General features: G+C 44.8%; 1 protein-coding gene across 3 annotated transcripts in view; it reads right to left on the reverse strand.

Annotated features, from left to right (window-relative positions):
- Positions 1-11,975: 11,975 nt before the first annotated feature.
- LOC116065909 (zinc finger protein 135) overlaps positions 11,976-17,652 on the reverse strand; it is a 13,453-nt gene continuing 7,776 nt past the window's right edge. For all 3 annotated transcript variants that reach the window (XM_031321553.2, XM_031321552.2, XM_031321551.2), the window contains exon 3: positions 11,976-14,656. In XM_031321553.2, the coding sequence (XP_031177413.1) occupies positions 13,702-14,656 (955 nt within the window). In that variant the 3' untranslated portion in view covers positions 11,976-13,701. The remainder of the gene's footprint in view (positions 14,657-17,652) is intronic.

Raw genomic sequence — 17,652 nt, forward strand, 5'->3', positions numbered from 1 at the left:
TCACAAAGGCAAATGTCCGTGCAAACCCAAGTAGGCGAAGCAGGTCTTTCATCTATAGGCTGAAAGATGCAGGCGGAAACCCACAGCAAGTATGCAAACTCTTCTTCCTTTCTACACTAGGCTATTATCCAACAAATGATAGCATAGTCCTGTCAGTGATGGGCAAAGAACTAACATCAGCCCTAGCCCCACCTGCTGACCAGAGAGGGAGACATGAGCCTGCAAACAAGCTCGACCTGGAACCCTTGTATGCTCATATCGAGTCTTTCAATCCGACCGTCAGCCACTACAGGAGGGAGCATGCACCCTGCCGCCGGTATCTCCCCAGTGACATCAGCATCAAGCTGATGTTTGCTGACTACTTGGAGAAAGGCCACCAGTGCAGCTATGAAACCTATCGAAAAGCAGTGAGGTCTAAGAACATCAGTTTTGTCAAACTCGGAGAGGAGTGCGAAAGCAGTTTGCTGCAGGACCAGCACACAAATAGAAGGAAGCCCCGGAAAACTCTCCGCAGTGTGACAAGTGGAAAGAACATAAGGCCGAAGCTGTTGAAACCAGGCTACACTACCGCGCCGATGCAGATCGAGACTGGCCCGATAGTACGTCAGTTAATGTAGACCTGCAGAAAGTTATAATGCTTCCTAGAAGGTGGGAAATCTGCGCTCTTCACCAGGTGCATCTGTGTTTACCACGAGACATTTGCATCAGTGGGAGGAAAAACCAACAAAAAGAAAAACATCTCTGTTGTCTGGCACAAAGGAGTTGCAGGGCGGAGTGTAAAGGAGATCACATCTGCATATGTGGTGGCACTAGAAAAAGAGAGGGACTGCAAACATAACATCTACTGGGTCGACCACTGCAGTGCCCAAAACAAGAACTGGTGCCTTCTCTCGTCTCTTGTGTCCTTGGTCAACTCCGATCTTGTATCAACTGAAGATGTCACCCTAAAATTCTTTGAGCCTGGTCACACTTTCATGAGTGCTGACAGTGTGCATCATGGCGTGGAACAAGAGATGAAACGCAGACCAGGAGGAGCGGTGTATGATTTTGAGGATTTCATGTCAGTTGTCAAAAACTCAAATTCTATATTAAGTAGTATTCAAAGGGATCTGGCCATTGGTCTACACTGCCGGCATCGCTACGGTCCAGGATTGCTGTTGTTAAAATGAACATAGTTCCTCGTGTGAATTTACAAAGTACAATGATGCCCTTACCCCCATCGATAAATTAAAATAAACAACCTAGGCTAAAATACTCTACCCTGCAACGTACCACAAACACGGGAGGCCTGGCCCTCGCCAACCTTAAAGTGTATCACAGAGCCTTTTAGCTACAGGCCCTGATGCCCCGTTTACACGTACATGGTTATTTTGAAAAACATTTCCCTTTGTTTGTGCCCTTCATTTATACACAAACAGAGAATTCTCCTCTGAAAACAAGTCTTTCTAAAACCTCCGGCCAGAGTGGATATTTTTGAAATCTTCGTTTGCACGTTTGCATGTAAACTGAGACAAACTGAGACAAACTGAGACAAACGGAGGTTTAGGCAGCCGAGAGAGAGAAAGAGGAAGTGATTCGTTGCTGTTGTTGCTATTTTCTGGATTCTGATTGGCTAACGTGGGCTTGAGCTTCTCGTTACACCGCCACCTACAGGTTTGGCGTGCTCTTGACGGCATTGACGGCATATATACACGGGGACGTGTCAACGAACACTTTCCTGAAAACTGACAGCTGTGCACGATGTTATTTTTGAAAACGGAGAGGTTGAAATGTCCGTTTATGAAAATAGCCGGCCACATGTAAACGTAGTCTCAGAGTGTGGATGGACCCCTCATCTACAGTCCCATGGAGAGAAATACAGCAAAACCTTACTGGAAGGCTAAGACTGCAACACCTTGCCTTTGCAGGGGTGTGTCCAAAAAAGTGTGTGCTAGCCCCTGGCCCTAGCACAGGTATCAGACCTAATGACCTCAGCAGCACAGGTATTAGAGGGTGATACGGGAATCAATTGTCGCTCCCATCCCATCCCGATCCCACGAAAATACTCCCGTCACATCCCGATCACGGGACTGCCCCCCCAAAAAATCCTGTCCTGCAAAATCCCGAGATAAAGACTCCCGAATCCCGTCCCGCTCCCGTTTCGTTCCCTATGTTGCCTAAAGTTATCAGACTCTGTGTGTGTGTGTGTGTGTGTGTGTGTACAGCTGCAGCGATGGCCGAGGGAGTGAGAGCAGCTCCTCTGCTCTGCTGTGCTGATGTAGTTGTGTGAATGCAGCGCTGCAGAGCCGTGTGTCTCTCACTGCTGGGGGGGGTTAGGTAGTGACAATTTATCGAGACTCCCGCGGGTCACGGTATTCCAAATCAACAAACGTATTGGGAGTTGTAAGTGGTTCTCTTTTCTAAAACGAAATGCCTCGCAATCTTTGGGCGCACTCACCGCATTGCAGCGTCATTTCTTAATTTAATCTCCAGCTCCATCCCGCCCGCTCCCATTGATTTCTATGCTTGATCCGTCCCGAACACGTTACCGACAGTGAAATTGACTCCTGTACTGCGGGAGTCCCGAAAGATTTTCACCCTCTAACAGGTATCAGTCCTAATGACCTCAGAAGCACAAGAGCTAGAGGACAGTGACTAGGCAAGGTGGAATTTCTGTTTTTTGGTTTTGTTTTCCTCGAGACCGCAGAGGGTGGGGGGTGGGAGGGTTTTTTGTTCTTTTTCAATTGTATTTGTCTGTTCTGTATGTTCAAAATATTTAAAAATATATATAAAAAATTCCAAGAAGATGGAGGTCATGGAATTCAAAAACGAGGCCATCAGGGATTAGATGTATGGCCAATTCATGGCAAAGCTGAAGAAATGCCTAGACTGGGGGACCTGAAAGTGATCCAACTGCGACGTGGGTCAAGGTCCATGTGGGTCAAGACATCCCATAGGGCAGAATAGTTCATGGAGGTGGACTTCCTGCAAAAGACGTTCAACACCTGCACACCCTTTACCTTGAGATCTCAGGACCTGGGTGTTGAGGAGTTCAAGAAGAAGGGGATTTTGCAGAATCTTTTCCCCTGATGCCAGCTACCGGGAGCTTTTTCTGGAGGTCACTAACCGTGCAAAATGACTGTGAGGATGAAGAATAGGGAGGGGAAGAATCAGGCCTCAGGACTCACAGCTCTGATCTTTAAACACACACACATACACACACACACACACACACAAACAGACACACACACACACACACACACAAACAGACACACACACACACACACACACACACACACACACACACACACACACACAGACACACACACACACACACACACACACACACTACCAGGTGCGGACTGGGACCCAAATTCAGCCCTGGCACTGTAGTCACACCAGCCCAGATTACCATGTAGCCTCCCCCACGGACACGTGCATTCACTAATTACATTTGTGTACAGAAATTGAACTGAAATAATATAAGCAGTACCTTATGTAACAGATTTTTAAACATGTAATGTAACTGGCAAACAATGCTTACTACTTTTTAAAGAGCACATGTTTATAACAAATATACACATACTCTCTGTCTGTCTATGCCGTTTGTATGCTGTTACTGTCATTCTCTACAGTATGTTGGTCTTTGGTGTCACTGTCTGTCTGTCTGTCTGTCTGTCTGATTGATTGTCCGTGTTCCTCTCTGTTGACACTGTACATATTGTCTGTCTGGTTCTCCATCTTTTCATCTGTTTTAACTCTATAACGCTGCAATTTTAATGTCTGTGAATATACTTCAGGGTTTTTCCTTGCTCAGAATTGGCCTTTGGGGGAACACATAAAGCAGGGGGGGTCTGGTCTCCCCCAGGACATTTTGAGGGTAAAAGACTTCAATTCCTGCATTCTGATACATTTTTGGGCACCAATTTATGGTAAAAACGTCTATATTTATAGCAGGTAACAATTCAAAATATAAAATATAATGAAATATTATTATATTCAGTAGTCCACTAAGGGGGCTTTCACATCTGGGACACGGGCCGATACGACAACACTTTACCCCAAGGTCCAGTTGTTTAATCAGCATGAACAGGGCTTCATGGTCACTTTGTCCCCCAAGGAACACGATTTGCTCCCAAGTTGAAAGATGTAGGATTGACTTCCAGAGGCTACTGCTTTTACTGCTAAATTGTACAATAACACAATCATGTTATGGATACAAAACGTTGTGAAGTGTGTTTTCTATATTCTATTGATCAGAAATGATCAGTGATGTTGAGACGACAGTGTAACGGACCACCACAGTTCATGCATCCATGTGAACCGTGGATTCATTGCAGAGTTTAACCTTCATAGTGTAAAACTAAACACTACGTGAATGGGGCACAGCAGAAAGACGGAGCAGAGCGACGCTGCTTGTTCAGGGTTCATACTAGGCTACTCCTGTAGGCCTACACTTCACATCAGGCGTTAAAACCAACTGTACCAAAACACTGAATTGGACTACTATTTAACGCGACGACACATTTTTAACCGGTAATGAAACTGTCTCAATTTAATACTGATGCCGTCAGACGGCCATGTGGACAGACAGCTGTTGGAGCTCCGGCCGAGCTCTGCGCCCGTCAGCAGCGGCTTCTGGCTGCTGCAGCCGGTCCCTCAGAGCAGCATGATCACCGGGAGGGTCCGGTACAGCCTGAACTCTGCAAACAGAGATCCCGTGCTTGATTTTAACTGAATGTCCCAATTTGAGTAACTTCTGATTGGGTCAGCCGGCAGATCTCGGGACCACGCCGGCCGTTGCCGACTGGCCAAATGCTTAATATTTATATTTATTATTATTATTATTATTATTATTATTATTATTATAACCATAGAGAAATCGTGCAAGCGATAAAAACTTGTCCTCTGCGCTATGGCCCAATTTATTTGTATATTAAAAATTAAAGTTGAGTTGCCAGATGGCCAATCCACCCCTGCACACTACACACACTACACACACACAGACACACACACACACACACACACACACACACACACACACACACACAGAAACACACAGACAGAGACACACACACACACACACACTACACACACTACACACACACAGACAGACAGAGAGACACACACACACATACAGACACACACATACACACAGAAACACACAGACAGAGACACACACACACACACACACACACACAGACAGACAGACAGACACACACACACACACACACAGACACACACACACACACACACACACACACACACACAGACACACACACACACACACACACAGACACACACACACACACACACACACACCATTTCCATTCACCTCTAACCATTCTCTCATTTCCATCATCCAATTTAATAAATTAATTAAATAGCAACAATTAAACTTTGTTGTCAGACTCCTTTTCTTTAAATTGCAGTCATATAAAATGACCAAATGAAGGCAACCAGTCACATCCTAATCTTACCTAATATTTTTGTTTAATCATCATCTGCATTTGGTCCTAAGTTTCCATTCTATCCAGGAAAATGCATCAATACAGTTTTTATTCATATTTTTCGAAAGGACCTCCACACATCATCAACATGTAGTCCTGTATATATGATAATAATGCAAATACTGCAAGTAAAATCCCAAGAAATATTAATTCCTACTATGTTTTCAGCAGACTGGCTTCCAACATTAAGATGCTACAATGGGATGCTGGTGAAATATCGTTGCTGTTCTGGGCTACTGCTTACCCAAATAAACAAACAGAAGAACATGCTTTATATGCATTAAACATCCAAACACGCCTACCCATCTTTCTATCCAAAGCTTTTTTCAACAGATTAGACAAACTTATTTCCAATTTTATATGGGATGGAAAAACCCCTAGGATTCGGAAAGAGTTTCTCCAGAAGCACAGGAGTGATGGGGGTTTAGCTCTCCCTAATTTTTTATATTATTATTGGGCAGCCCAAGTTCAGAAGATAGTCTACTGGATGCACTCATCAAGTACCACTGATTGGTGTGAAACAGAATCTAAATCCTGCACAGCAACCTCTCTACAAGCCCTATTAACATCTAGCCTACCTATTAAAATAGCACAATATACACTAAATCCGGTTGTTCATTCTACTCTTAAAATTTGGACTCAGCTACACCAACATTTAGTTAAGACAAGCGCTTTTGCTACGGAGCCCAATATGCACCAATCATGCATTCCTCCCTGCCCAACTAGACTCTGCATTTAAACAATGGCAAGATAAGGGCATCGCTCAGTTTGGTGATCTTTATATTGATGGTCTTTTTGCTAGTTTTAATGATTTGCATTCTAAATTCAATCTTAATCAAGCTGACCTTTTTCGTTATTTTCAAATACGACATTTAGTGAACGGCCAAAGCCCGTCATTTCCACATATTCCATCCAAGTCTCCTGCAGACTCTCTGTTTGAAGCTCCCCTCCATCTACAAGGTTTTATCTCAAGAATATATACAATTTTCATGTCTTTAAAAAGTGTAGGAACAGACAAAGTTAAAAGTAGATGGGAGAAAGAGCTTGGAACAGTATTCTCAGAGGAGTTCTGGAGCAATGCCCTCCATAGAGTGAATGGTAGTACCTCTTGTGCCCGATTGAGTCAGTTTAGTTTATACAGTTTAAGGTTTTGCACCGTGTGCACCTAAGCAGAACAAGGATTGCTTCTTTTAATCCTACTTTTGATAAGACCTGTATAAGATGTCACACTGGAGAAGCTGATCTGACTCACATGTTTTGGACGTGCCCTACGCTTACTGTTTACTGGTCAACTATATTTGATACGCTCTCTCAAGTATGTGACGTACAACTGAAACCAAGTGCTGAATTTGCTATATTTGGTGCTCCAGCTGATGAATCGAATCTGACTCGAAGGCAACTAAACATTATTGCTTTTGCATCCTTATTGGCTCGTAGACCGGTGTTACTACAATGGAAATCTGCAAACCCACCTAAAGCATCGCATTGGCTTCAGGATCTGATGTTATACCTACATTTGGAAAAGATTAAATATTCAATTAGTCACTCCCATAAATTTCCATATGTCTGGCAACCCTTATTATCCTATTTCTCTGCCATAAATGTACTTCCTGGGGAGTAGTGGGATCTACTTTGGTACCTTTTACACACACCTCTCTATATGACAAACTCGTGGTCTTTGATGCTTCGGCACAAGTGCTCCAGGTGTCTCTCCAGGTGTTTACATTTGTACACATGTAGGGCTTGTGATTATTGTTGTATCATTGTTACACTTTTGATTGTGGTGTCCAACCCTTTTTTTAATTTTTTTTATTTTTTATTTATTTATTCCTTTATTTATTTTAATATTGTATTATTATTATTATTATTATTATTCTCATATTTTGTACTATTACTATTAATGAATATTATGTAAGGCAGACTGTTCTGGGTTGGTCGGGGAGGGATTGAAAATGTAAAAAAATACAATCTCTGTCCAAACAACAGCATTTGTCCCTGAAATAAAAATATATATATATATAAAAAAATAAATAAATAAAAATAAAAAAAACACTCTCATGCTTAATTCTGACGTCTGCCAGAGAGAGTGTGAATCCATCATGTGACTGTCAGTGTGGTAGTATGAAATACAGAAAAAAACGTATTGATTTATCATTTTCATATGATGCTGATAAATGAGAAGCCATTTCTATCATAGTGAGTCCAATAAGGTTAATATTGTTCACATTTTAAGTGAAAGTTATCATTGTTATCATAAGGTTGTGCTATAAAATACAAGTTAAGGTCTTTTTCCTCGGTATGACCTCTAGAGCTGTAATCAACAACTACATTTTGATTGACAGCTTTTTAAAAGTCCAAACCCGTTTACAGCCTGACATTATTCAAATGTGCGCACGCACCTGCACACACACACACACACACACACACACAGAAACACACACACACACACACACACACACACACACACACACACACACACACAGAAACACACAGACACACACACACAGAAACACACAGACACACAGAGTGTTGGCTCCTACATTTCATAATAATAATAATAATAATATATATAATGAATAAAGAGACAGTAAGTCTGTAAATACTTTCTAGTTTCTTCTCTCCTCTGACCGACAGCTTTGTTTTTATAACGTAGATTTAAATATTGGACACATCCATATATATATTATTAATAAATGTGAAAAGTCCATTCATAAAGATTGTGGTTTGGGATGAATATATCTGAGCACATTGTCCAAATGTGTGCTGCTAATAAAGTTAGGTTAAATGAGAATGAGTTGAAGTTCCTTTAGCTGCCAGCAGAGGGCGCCACAGGCCCAGATACACACCAGCAGGACTTTATATACACAAGTACTCACAAAATACTCCGAAAATACTCAGAACTCTGGTTCTGTAGGAGTCGTGGTGACCTCACAGGTTTATTAATAAGGTTATTTTGTTATGTATGCCTCCCAGCCTGTCCACCTAGTACAGGCCTACTGTATGTTGGGTATCTGATGTAATGTTGTATGTTATATAGATATATATATATATATATATATATATATATATACAGATAAGTGTATATACGTATATCTATATGTGTATATATTAGGGCTGTCAAACGATTAATTTTCTTTAATTGCGATTAATCGCATATTTTATCACGATTAAAATTCTACTATTTTGCATTTCAGAACAGTTTTTAAGTCCATATTAACAATGGAAAGCCATTCTTACCAGTGGATCTTGATTGGGAATCAAATGAATGCAAAGAAAGTTACTTTATGAACTTGATTTTAAGATTTGTAATTATTTATTTACTGTAAACAAAAGAAAAATGTGTGAATCTGTCATTATTGCACAATTCCTCCAAGTACCTAACTAAAAAAACTACAAATCCCTATCCTTACCAGAGTCAATATAGTGTGTAGTAACTCCTAAATAGGGCTGTCAAACCATTAATTTCTTTTAATTTCTCTGAATTTCTGTGATTAATGCGATTAAAAAAAATTAATCGCATCGCGGCGGCCCTTAATGGTGTGTCTGGTTGGTGGGTCTGGGCCCTGGGTCTGGTTGGTGGGTCTGGTTGGGGGGTCTGGTTGGTGGGTCCGGTTGGTGGGTCTGGTTGGTGAGTCTGGTTAGAGGGTCTGGTTGGTGAGTCTGGTTGGGGGGTCTGGTTGGTGGGTCTGGGCCCTGGGTCTGGCTGGTGGGTCTGGGCCCTGGGTCTGGTTGGGGGGTCTGGTTGGTGGGTCCGGTTGGTGGGTCTGGTTGGTGGGTCTGGTTGGGGGGTCTGGTTGGTGGATGATCTTACCTGCTGTGTTTTATTCAGCGTCTGTTGATCAGCCGGAGAGAAAGAAGCTTAAAAACATAAACATCAGATACATGTACATACAGGAAGGGGCGGGGCTTACACACAGGAAGGGGCGGGGCTTCTCTGTAGAGGATCTTTGAGTGAAGACAGAGGAAAGTTGTTTTAAAGGTTTATTACAAAACTCAACAAAACATGTCAACTGTTTATTTCTAAACAAACACGATACGACGAACAACAACCTGAAAACAAACCGACACAAACCGCCCAAAAACTCCCACAACTAAACCCCCAAATCACACCAGGCGCTCTGGCTCGGGTCACACGCCGCACGCCGGGAGCCGAGCGTTTCGCCGCAGAGAGACCAGCGTTTCGCCGCAGAGCGCCGAGCGTTTCGCCGCAGAGAGACCAGCGTTTCGGCTCCAGGAGACGAGCGTTTCGCCGCAGAGCGTTTCGCCGCAGAGCGCCGAGCGTTTCACCACAGAGAGACCAGCGTTTCGCCGCAGAGACCCGAGCGTTTCGCCACAGAGAGACCAGCGTATCGATGCAGAGACACGAGTGTTTCGGCTCCAGGAGACAAGCGTTTCGGCTCCAGGAGACGAGCGTTTCGCCGCAGAGCGCCGAGCGTTTCACCGCAGAGAGACCAGCGTTTCGCCGCAGAGACCCGAGCGTTTCGCCGCAGAGAGACCAGCGTATCGACGCAGAGACACGAGCGTTTCGACGCAGAGAGACGAGCGTTTAACCTTCTAACCAGAACCGCTCAACGGGCTGGACAGGAAGTGGAAGAACTGGAGTCGGGCTGGAAGGGAAACATGGAGGAAGTCGCCGTGTGAACTCACGGTGAACTAGCGGCCGACGTGTGGTGGTGATAACTGTCCTGTCGGTAACCTTGGTAACACGTAGGCCTATATAAAACAGTTTAACAGTTTGAGCTGCAGAACGGATAGTAATAACAGGTATTAATGTTTATTAATACCTTATTACCTCTATTAATGTTTATTAATACCTTATTAGCTCTATTAATACATCTATTAACAGATGTGTGTCTGTTCATGCACGTGGGCCAGTTTTATAAAGTCAACACTGTGGGAGGGAACTTGCAGCTGTTGGATCTTTCAAAATAAGAGCTTCTGGACTGTGGGAGGGAACTTGCAGCTGTTGGATCTTTCAAAATAAGAGATTCTGGACTTTTTGTTTCGGTGGCTAGATGGGAAACAGCTACGGGCTACGCGCTAAATCTCCCAAAATCTACTAGAATATAATAATAATAATAATAATAATATTTAAACATTTTCACCCAGGAAACAGGTGTTGGTTCCTCGGGAAGGTTTGAATCCCAACAACCATCTTTTTATAAACTTAGCTGCTGTTTGGATAGAAAAAGCCGACTCTTTTTCTCATATTTTCTGACTTTATTCTGAAAATATTCCAACTTTTTCTCACATTTTGCGTCTTTCTTTTCCTAATTTAACCCCAAACCTCCGGCCTGAAGAAGTAGCTTCGCTCAGAGGACGCTCACGTTACACCTCTGTATTTCAGAGTAAAGGTCGTAGTATTACAGGAAATAAAAGAGGAAGCACAAGTTAGAACTTGGTTTGGTGTGAACACTGAAGTTAACCTCTGTGTTGTCCTTCAAAAGTCTAAATTGGCAGGGTTTTTTTTTACTTTTTTTTATATTTTTGACACATTTTCTGATGTTTTTCCCATATTTTTGATGCTATTTTTCCACTAACATCAACTTATCACCAATAGTTTCACACTATTGAATAAGTCTCATTTATAGATTAGACCTAATGTTGAAATGATTTTGAACGTATGTTGAGAATCACAGACTCAAAGTTTAGTCACCAAAATATTAATGAAAGTAGTGATCGAGTACTTGCAACTGTACTTCATTTCATCTGGAACGCAACGCAGACGCACCGGGAGAGTCCGTGGTCGCCTGAACGCAACGCAGACGCACCGGGAGAGTCCGTGGTCACTGGATCGCAACGCAGACGCACCGGGAGAGTCCGTGGTCGCCTGAACGCAACGCAGACGCACCGGGAGAGTCCGTGGTCACTGGAACGCAACGCAGACGCACCGGGAGAGTCCGTGGTCACTGGAACGCAACGTAGACGCACCGGGAGAGTCCGTGGTCGCCTGAACGCAACGCAGACGCACCGGGAGAGTCCGTGGTCACTGGAACGCAACGCAGACGCACCGGGAGAGTCCGTGGTCGCCTGAACGCAGCGCAGACGCACCGGGAGAGTCCGTGGTCGCCTGAACGCAGCGCAGACGCACCGGGAGAGTCCGTGGTCGCCTGAACGCAGCGCAGACGCACCGGGAGAGTCCGTGGTCGCCTGAACGCAGCGCAGACGCACCGGGAGAGTCCGTGGTCGCCTGAACGCAGCGCAGACACACCGGGAGAAATCTGGGGGTGAAAACAACTAAACCAGGAAGAAGAGGAAGAGGAGGAGTAAGAGGAAGAGGAGAAGCTTGTTTGTTTCTACGGAGTGGGAAGTGCGACTGTACACACAGTTATAAATATTTCACCATTAAATTAAAGTCAAATCCAATTCACACAGTAAAATGTTATTCACAAACTCAAAGCGTCGGCCGCGGCCGGACGGCTCAACGGGGGGGGGGACCGGAGGGGGGGAGTGGAGGGGCGTCCAACAGGAAAGTAAAAATAAAAAATAAAACCGTAGTAGTAGTATCCACTCGTAGTATCTTTTTTTCGTCCAAAACGTCTTCTATATATTTTTTTGACCGATGAAGTGCTCGAGTTTCTGTCTCATTTGGAGGCTTTTACTTTGAAAATCTGCGGATGTCGGAGGCGTTTCCTGTGCTGCTCGATGCTGAACGATGAAGGCGGTGGCATTGCTACGGAAACGAGGGCTGTTTTTTTTTGTTTGTTTTTTTTAAACCTTGTGAGTCACATTTAAATATTTATATTTACATATTACAACATTGTTCCAAATTTTCATAAATAAGTAAATAAGTGCAGTTTCCTCTCTCGCCTCGCACACCGCCCAAAAACTACAAATATGGCCAACGGGCTGCGGGTTACAGTCTTCATGCAAACGTTAGTGTGGAGGAACATTTTAACCTTTTATTAAAAAATACCAAAGCTATAAACACAGTCAGCCAATCAGAGCGCAGCGCTGTCAGAACGCCAGCCAATCAGAGCACAGTGCCGTCAGAACGCCAGCCAATCAGAGCGCAGCGCTGTCAGAACGCCAGCCAATCAGAGCGCAGCGCTGTCAGAATACCAGCCAATCAGAGCGCAGCGCTGTCAGAACACCAACCAATCAGAATCACTCAGGAGAGAAAACTAAACGTGGAGATGAACGGATCCGTACGGAGGTTTATTAACTAATAATACATATTATTACATATTAATAACAAATTAAAAAAGTTAAATAAAATAAAAAATGGTTTTCACCTGAAAAACTAAAAATTTAAATCCTTAAGATGATCAGAAGAGACCGAGAGCCAAAATAAACTATCACTTTGTGACATAAATAATAATTAAGTTATAATTATCCCACAATGCTCTGCTGCCAGAGGCCAGGGCCCAGCGGCAGCCGTCTGCACAGGTGGCTGATGGGAAATGGAGTGTAGAGAGGGAGCAGCGTCCGTGTGCACGTTCACTGATAACAGCTCTGACACACAGGTGGCTGCTGATTGGATAACAGCTCTGACACACAGGTGGCTGCTGATTGGATAACAGCTCTGACACACAGGTGGCTGCTGATTGGATAACAGCTCTGACACGCCCGCCAAATGAGAGAAAACATGTGGTCAGAGTAGAAACAGAGCACGCCGGTTGAGTGTTTAGAGATTGGACGGGCCGCGGAAAGACGTTGAGGAAGGGGGCGGGGCCAGTGGCGGGGGGGGGGGGTAGTGGCAGGGGGGACGGGGGGCAGTGGCAGGGGAGGGGGGGCACTTTAAATCTAATCCCGTCCTTAAGAGCAAGAAGCTAACGTTGAGTTCTGACCGACCGTTTAGGGCCGATCTGCAGCTATCTACACCAGAGAAACAGCCAGGTCCAGTTCACAACACACTGGTCCAGAACCTGTCCAGAACCGGTCCCTAACTGGTCCAGGACCTGTCCCTAACTAGTCCAGAACCTGTTCCCAACTGGCCCAGGACCAGTCCCCAACTAGTCCAGAACCTGTCCTTAACCCAGAGCCCAGAATCTGTCCCCAACTGGTCCAGAACCAGTCCTTAACCCAAAGCCCAGAATCTGTCCCTAACTGGTCCAGGACCTGTCCCTAACTGGTCCAGAACCTGTCCCCAACTGGTCCAGAACTTTTTCCAAATTAAGCGTCTCCAGAATCTGTCTTTAAACCAGTTTAAAACCAGTCAGAGCTGATCCATAAACCGGTCCAAACCCGTTCCCGAGCCGGGCGACGGGCGTCACTCCGAGTCCGACTCCAGCGGCGCGGTCTCATCCAGGACCACTCTCTTCCGGCGCTTGGCGGCCACGGCCCGTGCTCGCTGCTCCTCCTCCATGTGCGCCTTCTTGTGGCGAGAGAAGCTGGACGAGTGCATGAAGGTCTTGCTGCAGGCGCCGCAGGTGTACGTCTTGGTTTTGGCGCCGCTTGCACTGGTGGCGGGGAGTCCGGTTTTGATGTGAAGGTGCTGCGGCAGCTTTCCCCGCACGCCATCGGCCGCCGTGGCCCTGTGCGTCTGCTGGTGGCGTGCCAGGCTGGAGGCGTGGCTGAAGCGCTTCCCGCACTGGCTGCAGCAGTAGCGACCGCTGCTGCTACCGGCGGTGGCTGAGCCCGTGGAGCCCGCTGATCCCGTGGCGCCTGCTGAGCCCGCACCATCCTCCTCCTCCTCCTCACACGGGGCGGAGCTGCGTTTGACAGCGCGTGCGGCGCGGCGCCGGTTCTTCTTGCAGAGCGTGTAGAAGTTGGGCTTGTCTCGGGAGCAGAGCTTGAGGCGGATTTTGAGGTCCGAGGAGCTCTCGGCGAGGTTCTCCTTGCCCGGCGTGTAGCTGTCCAGCAGCTGCTTCACGTGCGTCACCTGATGCTTCGACAGCTGCGTGGACGTCCGGAAGCTCATGTCGCACTGTGGACAGGCGTAGAACTTATCGCCGCCCGGGCTCTGGATGACGGCGGCCGTGGCCACGTGCCGCTGCTGCTGCTGCCGCTGGCGCTTGGTCTTCTTGTTCTTGGCGCCGGCCTTCAGCGAGTGGCGCAGGGCGGCCATGTTGGCGCCCAGCGCGGCGTCTTTGGGGAGGCTCTTCCCTTTCTTGTGGATGAGGCGATGGCGAGACAGGCTGGAGCTGTGGTTGAACTCCTTCCCACAGATGTTGCAGGGATGGATCCTCCTCTTCCCGTGGAGACGCAGGTGACTGCCCAGCATCCTGACACACACACACACACACACACACACACACACACACACACACACACACACACACACACACACAGACACACACACACACACAGACAGACACACACACACAGACACAGACACACACACACACACACACACACACACACACACACACAGACAGACACACACACAGACACACACACACAGACACACACACACACACAGACACACACACACACACACACACACACACACACACACACACACAGACACAGACACACACACACACACACACACACAGACAGACACACACACACAGACAGACACACAGACACACACACACACAGACACACACACACACACAGAGACACACACAGAGACACACACACACACACACACACACACAGAGACACACACACACACACACACACACACATATACACACACACACACACAGAGACACACACACACACACACACACACACACACACACACACACACACACACACACACACACACACACACACACACGTTAGTCTGGATCAATACAAGAACATTTCCAGAATAAACTTGTGTTGTTATGTAGTATCAGAACTTTATGTGTAGGATCATCGTTAAGCCTTTTCACAGTACACAGTACACAATACACAATACACAGTACATGTACTCGTACCGGAGTATAACGAAATGTTAAAATGACATGGTCTTCTGTTACACCCTTGTGTTATCACTTCTTTTATAAAAATGAAAGAAATTGCAAAAAAAATAAAAAATAAATAAATAATAAATGCCGGCATGCGATTAAAAAATTAATTAATCAGCCCTATATTTAATATATATATATATATAATTTTCTCAAATACGCCGCACTTCCGCTGCATAAATTGCCGATTTCCGCGCAAAATATGCGGGGCTTGCATGATGTCATAATCCCCACATTTTCGTTGCAATAAAGTCCATCTATATCTTAGCAGAAAGATGAAAAATGTTGGTTTACTTCATACAAGAGCAGCCGTTTCCCCTGTTGCCATGGGAACGTTATGAAGTGATGTAATTACGCGACGTGAACATCATCAAAAAGCTGCAAACCCCGCGATGAAGCCACGATGAAACCACAGTTTTAAAAATATCCGGCATATTCCATCACATCTTTTAAGAAAACGTGCCGCATCATCAAGGATTTCAGCCCAAAACTATCACAAAAAAACTCTCATTTTTCTGGAAGGACTGGTTTAATGTTACATTATGTTATTCTATTTTTCATGTTAATAAACTATATTCTACAGTTTAACTAATGAACCCTCTGGTCATTATCAGGGTACTCTTCAGCCCGGCAGCATTATCAAATTATATATCGTGATAAATATCAATATTGATCAATATGGAAATAATTATCGTGATCATATTTTTTGCCATATCACCCAGCCCTAGTCCAGAGCTAAGAGAGCTGCTGAACGGTGAGCCATCCCATCACCCTGAGGGGAACATGGTGAACTCGGCCCAAATGTCTCGATTCGATTCAAAATCGATTTTCGATGTAGATTGACGTAGAAGTCTCATCAAATCTGCCTTGGTTGTTCACACTGCCTGGGTCTGATTCAGGACCACATATGGAAGTAGTCTACAAAGTCCTGATTATTTACATGGAGTCTGGTGGAAATATGCTGGCTCTATACACACTAAAAGTCCTGATTATTTACATGGAGTCTGGTGGAGATATGCTGGCTCTATACACGCTAAAAGTCCTGATTATTTACATGGAGTCTGGTGGAGATATGCTGGCTCTATACACGCTAAAAGTCCTGATTATTTACATGGAGTCTGGTGGAGATATGCTGGCTCTATGCACGCTCAAAGTCCTGATTATTTACATGGAGTCTGGTGGAAATATGCTGGCTCTATACACGCTAAAAGTCCTGATTATTTACATGGAGTCTGGTGGAAATATGCTGGCTCTATACACACTAAAAGTCCTGATTATTTACATGGAGTCTGGTGGAGATATGCTGGCTCTATACACGCTAAAAGTCCTGATTATTTACATGGAGTCTGGTGGAAATTTGCTGGCTCTATACACGCTAAAAGTCCTGATTATTTACATGGAGTCTGGTGGAAATATGCTGGCTCTATACACACTAAAAGTCCTGATTATTTACATGGAGTCTGGTGGAGATATGCTGGCTCTATACACACTAAAAGTCCTGATTATTTACATGGAGTCTGGTGGAAATATGCTGGCTCTATGCACGCTAAAAGTCCTGATTATTTACATGGAGTCTGGTGGAGATATGCTGGCTCTATACACGCTAAAAGTCCTGATTATTTACATGGAGTCTGGTGGAAATATGCTGGCTCTATACACGCTAAAAGTCCTGATTATTTACATGGAGTCTGGTGGAAATATGCTGGCTCTATACACGCTAAAAGTCCTGATTATTTACATGGAGTCTGGTGGAGATATGCTGGCTCTATACACGCTAAAAGTCCTGATTATTTACATGGAGTCTGGTGGAGATATGCTGGCTCTATACACGCTAAAAGTCCTGATTATTTACATGGAGTCTGGTGGAGATATGCTGGCTCTATGCACGCTAAAAGTCCTGATTATTTACATGGAGTCTGGTGGAAATTTGCTGGCTCTATACACGCTAAAAGTCCTGATTATTTACATGGAGTCTGGTGGGTTTGGTGATGGTGATTTCGGGGCTGTTTCATGTTACTAAAAGGATCTTACTCTTTAACTAAAAAGGTCTATTTCTGTAGGGATCCATCCCATAATGTTGTTGTCAGCAGTCTGGCTGATTACTGGACCAGTTTTAAAGATTGTAGTTCTCAGGTTGTAAACTGAGCGGATCTTTAAGGAAACGAGTTCTAACGGAGCGGTGGATCGAGGTCATGAGGTTTTAGAAAAGTAAATAATTAAAGAGACTTTAAAGTGTGTTGTTGCGTTACCTTGTAGAGCTTAATTATTTAGAAAAGGGAAAGGAGTGACTGGAACTGCTCAGAAACGTCTTACAAACAGGA

The sequence above is a fragment of the Sander lucioperca genome, chromosome 15 (genome assembly GCF_008315115.2).
Source record: "Sander lucioperca isolate FBNREF2018 chromosome 15, SLUC_FBN_1.2, whole genome shotgun sequence".
NCBI classification, from domain to species: domain Eukaryota; kingdom Metazoa; phylum Chordata; class Actinopteri; order Perciformes; family Percidae; genus Sander; species Sander lucioperca.